The following is a 17,504-nucleotide window of genomic DNA, read 5'->3' on the forward strand; positions in this document are numbered from 1 at the left end:
TTATCAACTAAAATGCAAAAGAGGAGGGATTACAATCGTGACAGTAATAGGTGAAGAAAGATATGAGATGTGATAAGAGGTTCACCTAACTTCTTTCTGCACAAAGACTTCTTTTGGTACAAAATATTCCATGCTTCAGCGCTTTTGAGTTACAGCAAGGACGGGAGTTAACTGATAAGAGATTCCAAGTGTGATTCCATTCAAAGTGTTCAAGGCCTTGAGAACGTCCGAACACAGATGGTCTTCTCCCCATTACCATGGTAACAGTTTGCGTCAGAAATGGCTGAAGTTGGTTATATAAACTGAACTTCTCTGCACCTATAATCTTTGAACAATTGCAATTGTATTGTTCCTTGCATGTATGCAATAAAGCTCACCTGTTCAGCTTCATCTCAAGGTCCAGAACTTATTTGTTTGTTACAACATACAGTAGGTTTATTCCATGCTGAAAAGACAAGAAAGAAAACTCAATGTTTCAGCTGTGGAGCCTTCTTCGGATGTAAGAAAGATAGAGCAGTCAGCAAAGATAATATAGCATGGGAAAACAAAAGCCAGGAGAGAGGAGGGGGCAGGAGCAGGGGAGAGGCAGAGAGCAGTGGTGCAAGGTCAAGAGAGGCGAGGAGAGGTATGAAATGAAACCTACAAATGAATAGAGAGAATTAGAAGAAAACAAGTCTGTTGTTGAGAGAAGGAAGGAGGTGTGAACTAAGTTTCAGGATAATTTTAGTTTCTGATGTCTTTCTGTTATAGGTGTCTACTATCTTTAATCTTCACAGCCCTAACAAGTGAAGGAGACTCGGAAACCGCTTCAGAGAACATATTAGGGCTGTGAAGATTAAAGATTTCTGCAAGCCCATAGTTTCTCATTTCACCTCTGATGGCCATGATCACACTGATCTCAAAGTAGGGTTTCTTAACTCCTATAGCAGAAAGACATTAGAAACTAAAATTATCCAGAAATGTGGTTTATAGCTTCCCCTTTCTCTCAATGACAGACTTGTTTTCTTCTAACTCTCTCTATTCATTTGTACAGTTGGTTTCGTTTCACACCTCTCCTCACCTCTCTCAACCTCGCACCACTGCTCTCTGCCTCTCCCCTGCTCCTGCCTCCTCCTCTCTCCTTGCTTCTGTTTTCCCATGCTATATTATCTTTGCTGACTGCTCTATCTTTCTTACACCCGAAGAAGGCACCACAGCCGCAACGTTGGGTTTTTTCTTCTCTTTTTGCATGGAATAAACCTATTACTTGTTCCTTTGCAGCCTACACATGCTGATGCAGCTTCCCACCTGAACTACTTCATCCTGATAACATGCTGCCTTCATCACCATGCTTCATGGTAGGGATGGTGATACATGGGTGATGAGCTGTGTTCGGTTTGCACCAGCCAAACAGTTCAATTTTTGTTTCCCTTCCATAGAGGCTGCAGTAAATCAGTGTAGTACGGCAGAGATTGTTATTCTCCAGACAGGTTCTCCCATCTCAGGCATGGAACTTTGTTGTACTGTAAAGAGGATCGTTGGGTTCTTGATCATCAAAGTCCTTCTTGCCTGGTTGCTCAGTCTGGGAAGACAGCCTGTTGCCCGGAGAGTCTGGATGGTTCCATATTCTTTTCATTTCCTACTGATGGACTTGACTGTGCTTCTGGGAACTTGCTACATCCCAGATATGATGGTTTTATACTATATCTATGCCTCCTCAAAATTCTATCAGGAAGGTGTACAGGTGTACAGATACAGTAAATCCTTGGTTTTCATGTTAATAGGTGTATATTAACATGTATATCTAATAAATAGAGGTGTATTTCTTCTGAAATCAGGTCAATCAATTGAACTGAATTCAGGTGAATTGAGGACCTTGTAGGTATAAGGCTGCAGCCCTAACCACCCTGCCACCCTGTCATTTCTAAATGATTCATGTATGCCCCCTCTCTGTAAGCTAACAGAGATAAGCAAAGAGCAAATTTCTGTAGTTAAAAAGAGCAAATTTACCTGGAGTTTAAAAAGAGAAGTGACATTTGCAAAGCACTAAAATGCTTTGGGAGTCACAGCACAGTTTGTCTTAACTGAAGCCCATTACCATTTTTCCATACTGGCTTCGAGAAACTGTTCACACCATGAACATCCTCTGAAATGTTTGGCCAAGCCATTTGTTTAGGGCTGCAGTTCCACAACAGAAGCTAGTGGGCAAACAGTCCAACAAACATCCAAACAATAGGTGCTATTGAGTGGCATGTACTGTATATGAAGACACTTTTCTCTTCTGCTGTGGACTCCATATCTGTAATAACAAAAACCTGTCTTTAGCCTTGCAATATCAAAGAAAAAGTAGATACCCTGAACTCCTGAAAGTGATTTTTACTACAGGAACCACTATGAAGCCTTATATTTTCATAATATTTTCAAGTAATTCTCACAGAATACTGGTTTAAGTGCACCTGCATGACCACACTTCCTACTGCAGGTGTTGTATTTATTTTTTACTAAATTAAAAAAGTGCACTAATATTTCAGACTTCCATAGCAGACAGAACTGTTTTTTTTTTTTTTGCTTTGCTGCGATGCAAAGGACATAAAGCTTGCATATTGTATGGGAGATACACATACAGGACGAATATGATAACAGAAAAACAGGTTTCACCAGTCTGAGATGAAAAGAATAAAAGAAAACCCGGTGCAGAACTTCACAGACTTTTATCTTGTTTTAACTCATCCACAGTGACATCCAGTTCATCCAGGACTGGACAATGTATTTGTATATCAAGAGTTAATCTAAAGCTGACAAAATGTTGTTTTTGAGATTTCCTTGACAATGGTGGTGTTGATCTCTTTCAGGAAAATGTTATGCAACCAATGTGGTTTTTTTTTTTTTTTTTTTACTGAATACATGGCATCTATCTTCTTTTTGATTAATCTTTTGTCATTCAAGTCTATATACCATATATTTAAACAGGACAATGAACACTGCAATGTCAAGCAATTCTGTTTATAACAAGTGTTTAATTAAATGTTGCAGTTGTTAAAAGGTTTAAATAGTGGTGTAAAATAATCATATAAATAAATATCTTACATAATTGTCAAATAAAATGTTACAGGTTACAAACATTTCCAGTATCATTAGAAATTAAAAGTCTTCTGCATTTCCTGAAGGTAAAATATAATGTATAATGCATTAATTAATTTAATGGAATTAACTCTTACTTTTTCCTTATTAGAGTCTATCATATGTAGACCCATTAGGAGGTAAGCCAACATCTGATTCTTCTTGCTCATCAACTAGTCTGTACATTCCCCTTCAAAATTCATGATTCCTACACATGAAATAATGCTTATTTCATTGCTGAGGCCAGGATCAGTGTCTGTACAGCTTAAAAGGCTGATAAAATGTATTGTTGTTGCATTAGAATGTTTAACAATTTATTAGATTAACAATTTATTTTCATAGTAGGCACTAATGACTAGAAATAATCCTTATTTTTTCATGATCAATTTTATAAAAGTACCTTACAAGTCCAATTCTCTGAAATTTGAAAATCCAGGGGTACTGACTGGTATTCTCTCTTTTCAGCATACTCTAAGTATATCTTGTAGTCACACCTGGTAACATAAGAGTAAGCAAATGGTGGATTCATGTTTTGAAGATGAAAGAAAATATAATAACCCTGAAAGAAGAAAGATTTATGCATTGCTGAGGTGTACACTATCAAAAACACGACAGATGTTTCTTTGAACGACCAGACAGAAATGTCTAATGATGATGATTCACTTCCACCTTAAAGCACAGTTCTGCAAGTTGAAAGAGTATGGAAATGTATTGTAATGGTCACCTGTCAGACTAACAGCTAGCTACAAAAGAACTGAAGCTAAATATATTTACGGGTCTTCAGCATCTTACTGTTTTCTGTAGTCTTTAGCAAATGTCTAGTAAATTTCACACCTATTTGTATAAAGCACTGCAGCCTTTAAATACAGGTATTAGTCAACATTGTTAGAAATCAATGTAAGGTCACAAAGTGCCCAGGGGTTAGCCTAAATGTTGTGCATTACCTAAGATGGCTAAATCTAATATACCAGTTTTGACTTAACAAAAACAGTCAAAATCATTGGAATCCAAGCTTCAAATTTCATCCCCTTTATTAACTGTTGACATACTTTGTTTCAGCCACAGGAGAAAGGCCTGTATAGACACTCTTGGCTTACTAAGATCTTTGTTTTTCCCTCTTCTGATTCTTCTTTAGTTAAGTAAAAGCCAAAATGAATTGATATAGAAAATAGACTAAATGTGGGCATGAATGTCAAGGTTTGTCTTTGTTAGTGTGAGCACAGAACAAGTGATTTTTAAGATTTAAAGACAAAACAGCTCTGCGTTAAAACAGACAGAACTGATTTTGCCTTCTTGGGGAGAATTCACTGCTGGGCATGTTTGAAGCAATGCAAGGACTTTTCTGCTGAAACCACCTACAGTACTTGTGTGAGGATTTAGTGTACTTCGTTCTGCTTTATTCCACACCTTTTCCCAAGAACTCCAACACAGATAAACAATAGGGCCTCACACTCATAAAAGTATTCTAGTTACAGTAAACAATCATTTGAGGAATTTCATTTACTTGGCTGACCACACATTCCTTTATTAAATACACAGGCCCTACACAGGAAGCATGAATTTTATTTATTTTTTTGTGAAATGAAATTACAGTCAGCATTAGTTATGTGGATGAAATTCCAGTTTCACCTGCATCCCCCCAGAAAAGTGAATGGATTGAAAATGATGAACATTTAATGGAACATTCGCATTTGTACAGCACCACGAACTTTCCCCAGCCCACTTTACTGCAAGCAAATACTTTTGAAGGCACGTATAAGGCAAACTTTAGTGCCAACAAAGGAAACAAGACGCCAGTATTAAAAACAAGGGCAAAAGCAAAGGAACTGTAATACATGTTTATAGACAACTAAATATTTCTTGTTTGAGCAGTTTAAAGTTTTGTTTTGACTGTTACTAGGTTTCACCTCAACAACCAAACACTACTTCCTTTTTGCACTTTTTATGAGGCGCATCCACAGTACAAAATCAGGAGGATGTTTCTCTTTCATGTCTCTGCAGCAGTTTGCATTTAAAAAATGCCTCAAAAGCACATTTGTTCTGATGGCTGCAAATATGCCTAAGATGCAAGGTACTATCTACTTTATAATAATTTATCACATCCATCTGACTTCTACTTGTGTTGCACCTTTGTTGCTTTCCAGTTTCACCACATCTTTTTTCTTAACCCAGAATTTACTCTATCCACCATCTTCAACTCCCCTCACCAGACAATTTAACACAAAACCCAAGCAGGACAGCTTCAGGTTCTGTGTGTCACCACTCCCTTCATGCTCCTCACATCGGTGTAATACATGCTAGGTTTTAACCTCTTTTCAGTCCTATAAAATAGATTATATATTACAGGCTTGCCAGAGTGCATTAGGCTAAACACGTTATGCTTTAATCATACAATAACCTGTAGTTCTGACTCATTTTCTCCTTGAACACAAGGTCCTATACAGTATATACTGTATGCTCACATGCAAAAAGACACTTACAGAAAAAGACAAAGGTGGAAACAATTAGGTATGCTTTGATTAAAACAAAAAAAAGGGTTTCATTACCAAATTAATGAACAGCAATTGAGCCTAATTTACATTGGATGACAAAAAAAAATGTTGTTTAAATTGTGAAAAACACAGAAATAAATTGCATATCTTTCCCTATTCAGAATTAAGATCACTTGCATAATTATTATGGTGAATATTGTGAACACTAAAGATGGCCAAGGAATTTCTTCTAGCAATAAATACAAATGAACACTGATCTCCTGAAAATGTTGGTAGATTAGTACTGATGAGGACTGAGGATGGAGTGCATCAGGATTAAAATACAATCTGACTGTGAATCCAGTAAAATAATCTAGATTATGCCATTAGCAAATGGGTCTTAAAGCCCCCTGATTTCAGTCCTCAGTTTTGGGACTAGAGAGAAGCCTATTCTCCATGATTAAATAGACAAAAGCAGAAGTATGGACAGTATATGTATGATTATTTCTATGTGGGAGGCAAAGGGTCTGGTCAAGTTTGTAAGGGTCTCAAGACCCTAAGTAACCACTGACAAAAAAAGAAGCACTCCTTAAAATTAAAAATTGCAGTCTTTTAATTTTGTTGAACTTGTATACTTGCCAGCCCTGTCAACCCAACTGGCTAATCATTGTCTGGCTCAAAGACTTAGTTCTTCAGGGTGCCATTTCACAATTCACTACCTAAATAATTAATTACAGATGCACAACTGATTTCTTATCCTGTAGTGTTTTTATATAATCAGCTTCCCTTGGCACTGTGTGTTCTCTTTACCCTTGGCATTGTCTGCTGTTCTCCTTATCGAAGGTATTATTTGGTCTTATCCTTACATTTAAATTTGTGTTGTACTCTGTTTTACCCCTTGTATTGTTTGTTTTCCTCCTTGCCCTTGCCCTCTTCTACAACTTTGCTTCTAAATATGGTATTATATTTGAGTGTAATGTTTGATCAGTCCATTGTCATTTTCACACCTGAAGAAGTCTCCACAGCTGAAATATTGTGATTTTCTTTTCTCTTTTTTACTTCTCAGCATGGAATCATCCTCTACTTTGCTCCTTTTCAGCTCGTAACCCGACGAAACTCCCCCCTCTTCATGCTGTAATTTCCTTCCTTTTTGTCAGCAGATCAAGAATCTGGACACTAAAGTATTACTGTCCAAGTACAAATCCCAAACGAGTGTCTTCCACAATGTTGCCATTGGATTTACTGGAATAATCTCAAAATCCTGTTTTTATCTTGTCTTTACTCATGCAGCTGGCTGTGTGGTGTCTGGTAAAGTACTGTATTACCATGACTTCACTTGACACACTACATGCAGACACTACATTCCACACCAACAGATGACTACCTAATTTTAGCACCATTATAACCATAATTTGGAAAGCCACCAATTCTGTACTTTTATTCCAGGTTATCTAGCATTGAAATAAAGATTCAACATGCTTGTAATCAGTAAAGTCTCAGACCTGCACAGATACAAGCATGTAACTGTTTTAAATGTGAAGAATTCAGTTACTTCTGAAATTTTCATCTATGTAATATTACAGTGTGTTCCATTGCCAGCACTAAAATGTAGTTGATCTGGGGGCTTCATTTGTTTTTATTCCGAGATAAATGGCTGTTAACTAATGGACTGAGAAACAAAACCTGCAAAACAAAACATCCAGAAATAATCGTTAACAATTACCAGTTAGAGTATTACTCCTGTGATTTAATTTCCTGATTATAGATTTATTACACACTATCAGATTCTCAAATTCTCAATTTAGATTCTAATGATATCTAATGATGCAGGAATAATCCTGAATTTGATTAGCTACTATGATCAAAGCCATACTCCAAAGATGGCTTTTAGAAGATTCGGGGGGTAAACAAAATGCTCTTTACAGGAAATATCAGATACAGTTTCAAATGTAGGGATAAATCAGATAAAATAAAGATTCTGAATTCTCTTTGACACACCAACTCCTGGTCCTCCTTTAACCTTTGTTTTTTTATTTCATTTTGTCTTGTCAGGTTTCGGGGAAAAAACAACCACTTGAGTAATGCTCTTGTCTACAAGCTAATTCTTTTCAGGGTACAAGTAAATGAAGACAACTGAACTCGAACACTGCAAGTTTCAGTCTTGCCTTTATGTCAAAGGAGCTGATGACATTATGAGAATGTTTTTTCTAGCTCTTTAAGTGGCTGGCGTTTATTTCCTCTTAATACTACACCATTGAAAAGATCTAAAGTTTATTTTCACTCACCTGGGAAACATCAGTGAGTGTACATAAAGAATCTCTTCATCTCTGTAATTTTACTTTGCAAAAGGGTCTTCAGTAAGTTCTGCAAGTTCTTCTCTGAGTCTCACTTACAAATTGACAAACCATCTTTTTATGAAATGTGAGTTACAGTACATCTTCCTCCAGTATGTAAGGAAGCATTCTCTTGCATGGTGTGGTTCTGCAACTGTTGTATTATCTTTCACTATTCCAAAAAATTATTATATGTATTGTATAAAATATAGCCATCCTCTGCAGTCTAAACACTGTGTCACGATCACAAACCCCTCCTCTTAAGGGCTTGTTCCAGCCCCTTTTCAGTTCCTCCTTAAAACCCAGACGCTGATGCTACTCAGGGCTCTGCATTGGTTTCCGCATCATGCAAGCCTGGGACCTGGATGCGTCTGGCTCCGTTATGTTTTTAACTTTCTGTTCCTGTTCCCGTTCCCGTTCCCCCTGCCAGTCCCAACCTGGTTCACATTTTTAATCTCCTGTCTTGGATGGATCACCTGGCCATGGACTTATGCTTGTTTTTGGATATCTCTTTGGACTCGTCCCTGGATTTGTTTGCCTCGCTACATCTTCCCCGACCACCAGCACTCCTGGACACGCCCCCCTGTTTTTATTCCTGTATCCTGCGTGACTTTTTCCTAGTGTTTCCTCACTTTTCCCTGGATCGTGTCATCTGCATAGGGTCCGGAAAGAACTGTTCGTGACACTGAATCTGTACATTAATTTTCGTGACACTGAATCTTTATTAATTTTCTCAAATAAAAAAAATATATTTGCATTGGAATTTCTAAAACAAAATTTAACTTTTCCCGTGAAATCACACATTTTTTTGACCAGCCTACACTATGCCTCAGGTCAGCAGTAAATGTGTGAAGCCCGGAACACAGATCAGCCAGATAAAATGTCTTGTGAAGATAAAGAGATCAAGAGTCTAATCCGGTGATTTGGTCCAGTTCTACCACAGAGGTCTTAAAGTAAAGCTGAGTGACAGGCTGCCACATACAGAAACAGGAGACAAAAAGCTACTTCCTTAAGGGTTGTTGGGAAGTTAAAGGCCTTGTGGTGGTTAATATACAAGACCTGGAAATAACTAGGGTGAGAGGGGGTTGAAGATGCCGTGATGTTGGTCTCATGACAATATGGACTTCAGTCAGCTGGTAGCTGTAGCTGGAGGAACCAGCCCAGTATAGCTTCAGTACAGCAAGCATGGGATAGAAACCGCCATTACATTCACATTGGCTTTAGGTGTGTCTTGCAAAGAAGCATTTTCCAGTATCTTTTTAGTCTAGCACCAATAGAGAAGCCTAGGATAAGCCCAGGGCTGGTACAGTGGAGAGCCTAGAGGCTGGAGCCCTAATCACGCAGGTTTTGTCCCATTTTCATCACATCCCTCCGATAATTAATATAATATAGCTTTAAAAAGATTATCTATTAGAAGACCATTAAGACCATCTTCAAAACAAGAAATGTGTCTAGACTTTAGGTTTCACTGAAGACCTTAATGAATTCCAAAAGCATTTGACAAGCCAACTAGGTAATGTATTATTTATATAGTTAATGCCACTTACGTGAAATGAGTGTATGCTGAGTGAACACTAATTAGAGAAGGCTGAAAGTATAATACATGTTCCTGCTGTGGGGATTGTAGATGTGCATAGTATAGTATCTCCATCTATTTCTGGCATTTCAGAAACAGGACTCTCATAATGGACCAGAATGGTTCCATCTCTAACACTCTACTGTGGCAAAGAAGGTTTTTAAGAGGCTGAGCCCCAACGGAATGGATTTAGTTCCAAATTCTGAAGAGTATCTAAACTTGGCACCATTACATTTAAGCCCTCCTGTTTCTGGAGGCAAAGGGGGACATTCAGTTTAAACCAGCCAAAGAAGGGTGATTTTTTCTTTCTTCTGTTGCAAAACGTGTGCACACCTTTTGCAAATAAATAAAGAATTACAATTGTGGCAAAGATACTGCATTTCACTATTGACATTATTTTCAAAATGGTAATGTTTACAGTGTCTAAGTTCAAATAACAATTCACATGGAATACATAGCCTAAAAAAGGAATGACAATACTGTTCCACACTATCTGTGTAATTTTTTAGTCTTTTACTGTTGCACTGTGTTTGCATCTTTACTCACCCAGCTTGTGCTAACCTCATTCATATTCATGACTTTAAAGTACTAGCACATAAGAGCATAAGAAAGGATACAAACAAAAGTAGGCCTTTCTAGCTTGTTTGGTAATTTGTATCTAATTGATCCAAGGATCACCTCTAGCCATGTCTTGAAGAAACCCCAGGGTGTCAGCTTCAATGACATGGCTGGGTATCATGTTACACACTCCCACAACTCTTTGAGTAAAGAAGTGCCTCCTGCTCTCGGTTTTAAAAGCACTTCCATATAGGAACAAACAACATATTTACTTTATTATTTTTTTAATTTTGTCCTCTGCACATACACATTACATACCCATACTCCATTTATAGTATATAGTACCCTAGATAATGGCTCCTACTAAGCAAATAAAGAATCCTATGTAAATGATTCACACTACATGTCCGTACATAAGTACATAATACCGTGTTCTTTAAAAGCTGCATAACCTTTTTACCACAAAACATCAAAATATAAAAATGCAGAAGTCATATACATTTTATTTGTTCTTATCTGTCCTAGTATTGTTGCTGTTCCTACTGTGCTGTTTGTAGGATATCAAAATGATCAGATATACAGTACTGTATTAACAGCCTTAAAGTAGTTTTTCAAGGTCCTGTTACAGCTAAAATTATTTTCATTGGATCTCTGCTGTTTTTTTACAGTATTGTGTCATATATGTAACTGTCCATATTATACACTTCATCATGATTGGATTTTTAATTGCCTGTGAATCTAATAATAACAACTCTTCTATTTACAAGACTTCATGCAGGCACTTGATCTTATTAGTCCTGCACTTTTCATGCTTATGTAACTATAGTAACAGACATGTTTGTGGTCACACATAATACAAGTTGTATAGGCTTGAGATAAATAATGTATGAATCTTTTGAAAATAGATATAAACCATATTGTGTAAAATAGGGATTATTACATAAATTAAAGATGTTTAGCCGCAAAGCTGAAGAGGTTTACAGCGAAGTAAAACTGGCATGTGAAACAAACAAGTGTCCTACAGTGTGTGTGGCTTATGATGTGGAGCTCAAGAGGCTTGTCCTAACTATCTTCACTTAGTATAATTTTAAATTACTATACTTTTCCCTCAAAATGGCCCCTATAATCATATCATTTGAGGTTTATATAGGTCAAGAACAGCAATGGTTGGGAATTGTATGAACCCATATACTGAAAGCTATCTAGGTCAAGACTGGAACAAGTCTTTTTCTAAAAACGTACTGCACTCTAAACACTTGTAAAGGTATGGAAAATAAGGATATTAAGCAAAATATATTATGTGTGGCCATCCCTGGGAAGTTCTGGTTATAAGTTCAAGCACAACATTTTGTTTTGTTTCAAACAAATTGATCATTTTCCGCTTCACATTCTACTAGAGAAGAATGCAATCCCCAGCTACAGCAATAATGAAGCAAGCTTTTCTGGATTTGAAGATGAGCAAAACTTTTATTTTCCATTATTTTCTTTGGTGGTATGAGAAAACACCATATACTCACAAATATAGTTTCATTTCTAATATATTATTCTAATATAATATTTAAGACAGGTTGCTGTTTATATTGGTTTAGAATGGAATTCCCATAGACAAAATGAAAAGGATATTGTTAAAGTACATTACTACCCCAGGTGGATGCTGCACATTGGTGGTGGTGGAGGGGAGTCCTCATTACCTGTAAAGCGTTTTGAGTGGAGTGTCCAGAAAGGCGCTATAAACGTGTAAGCAATTATTATTATTATTATTATTATTATTATTATTGTTGTTGTTGTTATTATTATTATTATTATTATTATTATTATTATTATTATTACCCCAAACCATGATTATAACTCAAAATTAACCACCAGAGGGATGTCTTGTTCACTTTATTGTACATTTTGTATACTAATGAGTGTAAGAGCAATTATAAAGGCATCTTATTAACATTGCTGGTGACGTAGGCCTTGTCAGCTTGTTAAGAAACTCAGAATATCACCTGTGACCTCATAAATGATCAAGATGATGATATCATACATGATTTTAGTGAATGGTGATTCTCCTTGGACTTAAATGTTTCTAAAACAAAAAGAACACACCATTGAGCTTAGGAAAAAATGCAGTCCCATTCCAACCTACTGCAATAAAGGCTCACATTGGATGAGTTTTTGATGATTACAAGTATTTGTGAAGGGTCATAAAAAATTAAGAAGGGGCAAATTTTACAAGAGACCATTTATACAAAAATGACAATAGCAAGTTTTTTAAGGAAGCTCAGCTTCTTTAAGGTGAATAGACCTATTTACCACTTCTCTACAAATCTTTTTTCCAAGTGTTTTAACAATCTTTTATCCATTGTTTTGGGAACATCAGTATTACTAATTTTAATAGGTTGCAGAAAACAGTGAGCACAAGTAGCAGACTCAATGAGGTAAATCAGATCAACCTGCAATTTCTGCAATCATTTCTGCAATTTCCCTCACGGGATCAATAAAGTATCTATCTATCTAAATGCCCTCTAGAAACAGAGGGCTGTAAAGAAGGTTAAGACTATTGTGGAGTGTGTGTCTCACCCTCTCCAATGTGAAGACACTACTCCCATCTGGGAGATGCCTCTGTGCCCCAAGATAAATAAAAATAGAGTTAGGAAACCATTTCTCCCACCTACTGTTTAACTAAAAATAATTCAGATCATTATCTGGAATATTGCTTGTCCTGACCTCTTTGTTTTTGATGGTTGATATCGTACTATTGCATTGGACTCTGCAGAAAAACAATTTTCCCCTCAAAGGGGTTAAAGTTTGAATTTGAAAATTACTGCATTTGTTAAGTGTTTTTAAATATTAAAATGTCTGGAGAAAAGCTTTGTGTTACAGTACATCAGTCAGGGATCATTCCAGAACCTAATCTTAACCATGTCTAAACTTGGGGTGAGCCCGTAACCCTGACAGCTTTTACAGCTAACACTTCAGTAAGTCTTGTTTCTCTTTTCTCTGGCTAATGTTTGGGGCAATATGTGCTTCTAATTTTGCTTCCTTTTGTTCTTTCTGATAACACTTTGAGAGAAGTGTAAAGAGAAGCGTTATTTACCATGCTGACAGAAATCTACATTAACTATGGTATATCTCTAAAACAAGACAATACCATTTAGGATAATACTAACTTGACTGTATTGTGCAGCATTCATAGTTCTAAACTGATAATATACCATGGCATTGGTTACTGTACCTTGAATAACCTTAAGATTCAATATTAAAGTGCAGTAAGGTGAGAGACAATGTATTGCTCATGTTAAGAGATCATCTGGAAGCTCAAAAATTCACATACCTTTGAAAAAAAATATTAATGAGATTGACTACATAAAAAAAACAACAATGTTAACAATCCAATTTAACAAGGAATTAGGTGTGGACTCACAAAGTAATCTCAACAATATTGCATCAACCTGCAGCACCATGTCTGTGTCAGGAAAAAATACTTTCTCTTTACTAATTTTACCACTTAAAGGGAAAAAAAAGATTTGAGAATTCCTTTCTAGTGCCAACCATGAGGGCAGGCAGGAACAGTAAGTCCAGTGATCTTACACAGTTCCTACTACTAGGATACAAACATGACAAAATCCAGTTTCCTCCACAGAGAGTGTTTTCCCAGAATGCAGGAGCTGCTCAAACAAATGGCTGGAAGCTTTTTTTTAATGGGTCTATGCCCAGGACAATGAGTCTCTCTAACATCTTATAATGTTAATTATTATTCACAACTCAGCACTTACCTCTCAGTTTCACAGAAGCATAACGTTATTTTTGCAGTTCTTCCACAAAGTCAACAAAGATTTCAAAGATGTACAATCAATGCTACTCATGCTCATTGAACTATCATTGCTTGCACACTCTTTGCTCAAACACAAAAAGATTTTATTATACTTTGAGGTTCATGACAAAGAGCTAATGCATTCTGCAACTTCAGAATATGAAAAGCCTTAAGGAAAAGACACAGCATTGCTTTTAACATAGCTAAAAAATGACAACATAATACCCACTGTACCTGACACAATTCCTTTTCTTGTAGTCAAAGGAACTTTTCTACTTTTGTTTTTCACAATTAGAAATTGTATTTATCATGAGGTATAAATTCAACTTTAATTATGTGCAATGAAATCTTCCTCACTCTGAGTAAGAATATACACAAACACCTGGAACATAAATTCTGAAACACCAGTACCAAAAAGTGCCAGAGAGCATGCACAGACAAAAACGAGTGTGCACAGCTTTCTGATGTCGGCCAGCATGTTACCTGCACTAAAACACATGGTTAAACATAATCAACCTTACATGTGCATGCACCAAGCCATCTTCAGTTGACATTATCCAATAAATTCAAAATCTGAAAAGTTCAACTGGAAAAGTCTGTTTAGTATTTAAACAAATCCGTATTCATTTTCCTGAGAAATTCTCCTGAACATTATTACAGTGTTGCAATGGTTTAATTGTTGTGAGTTGCCGTGTAGAGTTGTCAATAGCTCATTTGTTCGTTTTCAGAGTAGCTTCACTGTAAAATTTGAGTTAAGCTTTTCCACAAGACAACGTACTGTACAGTACGTTCCAGGTTTTCTTGATCCAGAGTTTTCTGTTAGTGTCTCTTTGTCTTTCAATTACTCGGTAGAGAAAAGGCTGCTGCAGTGATCTGTTAATTGTCCTGTTATATTCAATGTAGCACTTCTACTTACAGTAAAACAGTACTTAATTAAATTGAAATGTCTTAACACCACTCTATTTTTTAAAATGTCTGTACCGTCATAATTATCAATGTGTCACAAAAACTGCCAACAAAAAACTTCATCGGTATTGGTAGCGTTTCGATTAGCAAAGAGATAATAAATATTTCACTAATTAAGTTTACGGCCATATTCATATTTTCTAACAGTATTCCGCAAAGTAGAGCAGCCCCTCAATTCATACTGCGGTATCTGGTATTCCAGTTAAACTGCCAGACAAAAGGACGGTTGCAGACTCCGTTAGTATCTAAATCGTGATACAGAAATAAAACGTTTACATTTCAAGTACGTCTTCAGCATGCATTTATTGTGTTTACTTCATAAGAATGGGTGCGGTCTTTAACAACAGTAAGCCGAAAAATTAATAAATGGTGAGGTAATTGTCTTATTAACAACTGTATGACAAGAAAATACGGCTATTATACGGCTGAAAACTAAGATCTATTTTTCAACACGTTACAGGTTAAGGATGTGTTATGACAGCGAAATAGCGTGGTATAGAGCGAATAATCGCCTGGAAAATGTGATAGTGCTAAAACACTTAGCCCGACAGTGAAGATTTAAATGACAGAAAGGCTAAATCACTTCCAAGTCAACGATAAATGTTCGCGTTTTAGCTTTCCGCGGCTGAAATAGATGCAATTCCCTTAAGTGTGGACCTCCTGGATGTCCCTCCGAGACACCATGATGAGATAAGACCGTGACTTGCCGATACTTTCGACAGAGAAGTTCTTATAGAGCGTCGGGGGAACCCGTGTGAATTAATGAATACACTACGAAGTTTTTCACTTCGGTTATTCTTCGCTTTACAAGACAGGAGAACCGGGAGATATTTCTCATGCGCGCTATGATAACCGACAGTGTGTCGGTCTGCACTAGGATGTTCCCGAAACTCACGAAGACCAGACCAGTGCAAGAAATAATTAGACATCGTCTTTTCATCGTTTAATTCACATATCTTAAGAAAACGATTTTGTGGTCAAAAAGTTAGAGGAAGCCACAGGTGCTTTATTTGCTCTTAATCTGTTGATCATCTCGTTTGTTAAGTCAAAGCTTTTAATAAATTAATAACTTCATTTGTATCGACACGTTAGAAATAAACTCCACTGTATCGGTTTACTGTCACTAACCCACAGCACCGGAGATTTACTGTAGTGTAATTTAGTACTATACCTGTACTACAGAGAAACTAGTTAACAAGAACAGTATTCTTTAAAATAATGTGTGTCGTGGGTGGTTCAGCGTGCTAAGACAGGTAAGCTGTTTGCATCTAATTCCGCATACTTTTCTTGCAGGGAAACCTTGGTCACAGACAAAATGTCATTACTTGAACTGAAATAAAGAATTCAGTAGCAGTAAAAGTAATGGGAAGGAAATGTAGCACGGGGAAGTCCAGAGTGCTGAAAGCGCAGAGTAGTTGTGGCAAACGTCTATGAAGTTGGCGTTTTTCTCTAACGGGGAATAAACTATTGGAAGAGTGTTGGCAGCGATGGATCATATTTGCATGAGCTGTCATGGTGACCAGAAGAGTGTGTTGAGCGAGGAGACGCGATGCACCTATGACACGCATGGAAAGACAAGGTTCAGATAGGTACTCACACTGCTGTTCTCTCCTGTCCAGTGCACCATTGCTTGGTTATGGGTTGCATCTCCTTTGAGCACGAACGAACTGCTGAGCAGAGCGACTTTATCTTGGGACAGGGCTCTCCTGAAGCGCGAGGCTCCCATACCAGCAGCATCTCCATCATTGTTAGCAAAGCTTCTCCTCAACACACCGCCGCTACTATCAGGAATCCCTGCCCCGCTTGTGCGTTTCAAAACACCGCTCTCACCCTGCACGGGATCCAGCAAAGACATCCACGCCGAAGCCCACACCACACAGAAGTAGAGGTGCGCGGACAGGCGCCTCTTAGGAGAAAGAGATGCCCCAGTTTGCGCCATGATAGCGCTTTATCTGATACTGACAGAGACTGTGATGTGAATGGAAGATAGATAGATCCACTGTAAGAAGAGAAGGAGGTAGGAGGGATTGTAACCAGAGCGAGGGTATATATTAGAAACAACGTGGTCATTTTTCATGTGCAGGATAATGAACTGTAATGGGAAAAGTACTGCTGCCACCTGGCGCTAAATCGTTGCAACGTGACTTCTGTTGCAAGTGCATTGCAGATCGCGGAGAATTAATTTTCTGTAATATTTTTGCACTACAATACTGTACTCGCGTCTCTACCAATTCAGTCTGGTAACTAAGGGTGTAGTTGCTACACGTCTTTTATAATTTTAAGACTGACCACTGGGTCATGTACATTCGGGTATTTATTTGATGCTTAATACGTTTAAAAATAATAATGCAAATTAATTCTAAATTCCTTAGTATCTGTGACTTCTTCGGTTCGACTAAGCCTTTTAGTTGTTAATTTAATGTATTATAAAGTAAATGTTAAGGCATAAATGTCAAGTTTAAATCGAATTCCAACTCAGCCCACGGTTTTATTTTAGAAAAGAAAATGGGATAGAAATGTTTGAGCAGTATAAAATAGGATCGTGTGCTTGAAACAGAACTGATTGCTAGTTTTATTTTTGCAGTCCAATTAAAACTTTTGACCTAAAATTCTTGACTTTACGGCTTTCAGGTCTAAACAGCATGTCTGCACCTTTGTTTTCTAAACTATTAATTGGAAATTAACAGGTTTTAATTGGA

The 17,504-nt window shown here is 37.1% G+C and overlaps 1 protein-coding gene across 2 annotated transcripts in view; it reads right to left on the bottom strand.

Annotated features, from left to right (window-relative positions):
• Positions 1-16,851, bottom strand: part of sorcs2 (sortilin-related VPS10 domain containing receptor 2) — a 369,458-nt gene extending 352,607 nt beyond the window's left edge. For both annotated transcript variants that reach the window (XM_006629678.3, XM_015344988.2), the window contains exon 1: positions 16,403-16,851. In XM_006629678.3, coding sequence (XP_006629741.2) covers positions 16,403-16,744 — 342 coding nt within the window. In that variant the 5' untranslated portion in view covers positions 16,745-16,851. The remainder of the gene's footprint in view (positions 1-16,402) is intronic.
• Positions 16,852-17,504: the final 653 nt, after the last annotated feature.

Source organism: Lepisosteus oculatus, chromosome 1 (genome assembly GCF_040954835.1).
Source record: "Lepisosteus oculatus isolate fLepOcu1 chromosome 1, fLepOcu1.hap2, whole genome shotgun sequence".
In the NCBI taxonomy this organism is placed as follows: Eukaryota; Metazoa; Chordata; class Actinopteri; order Semionotiformes; family Lepisosteidae; genus Lepisosteus; species Lepisosteus oculatus.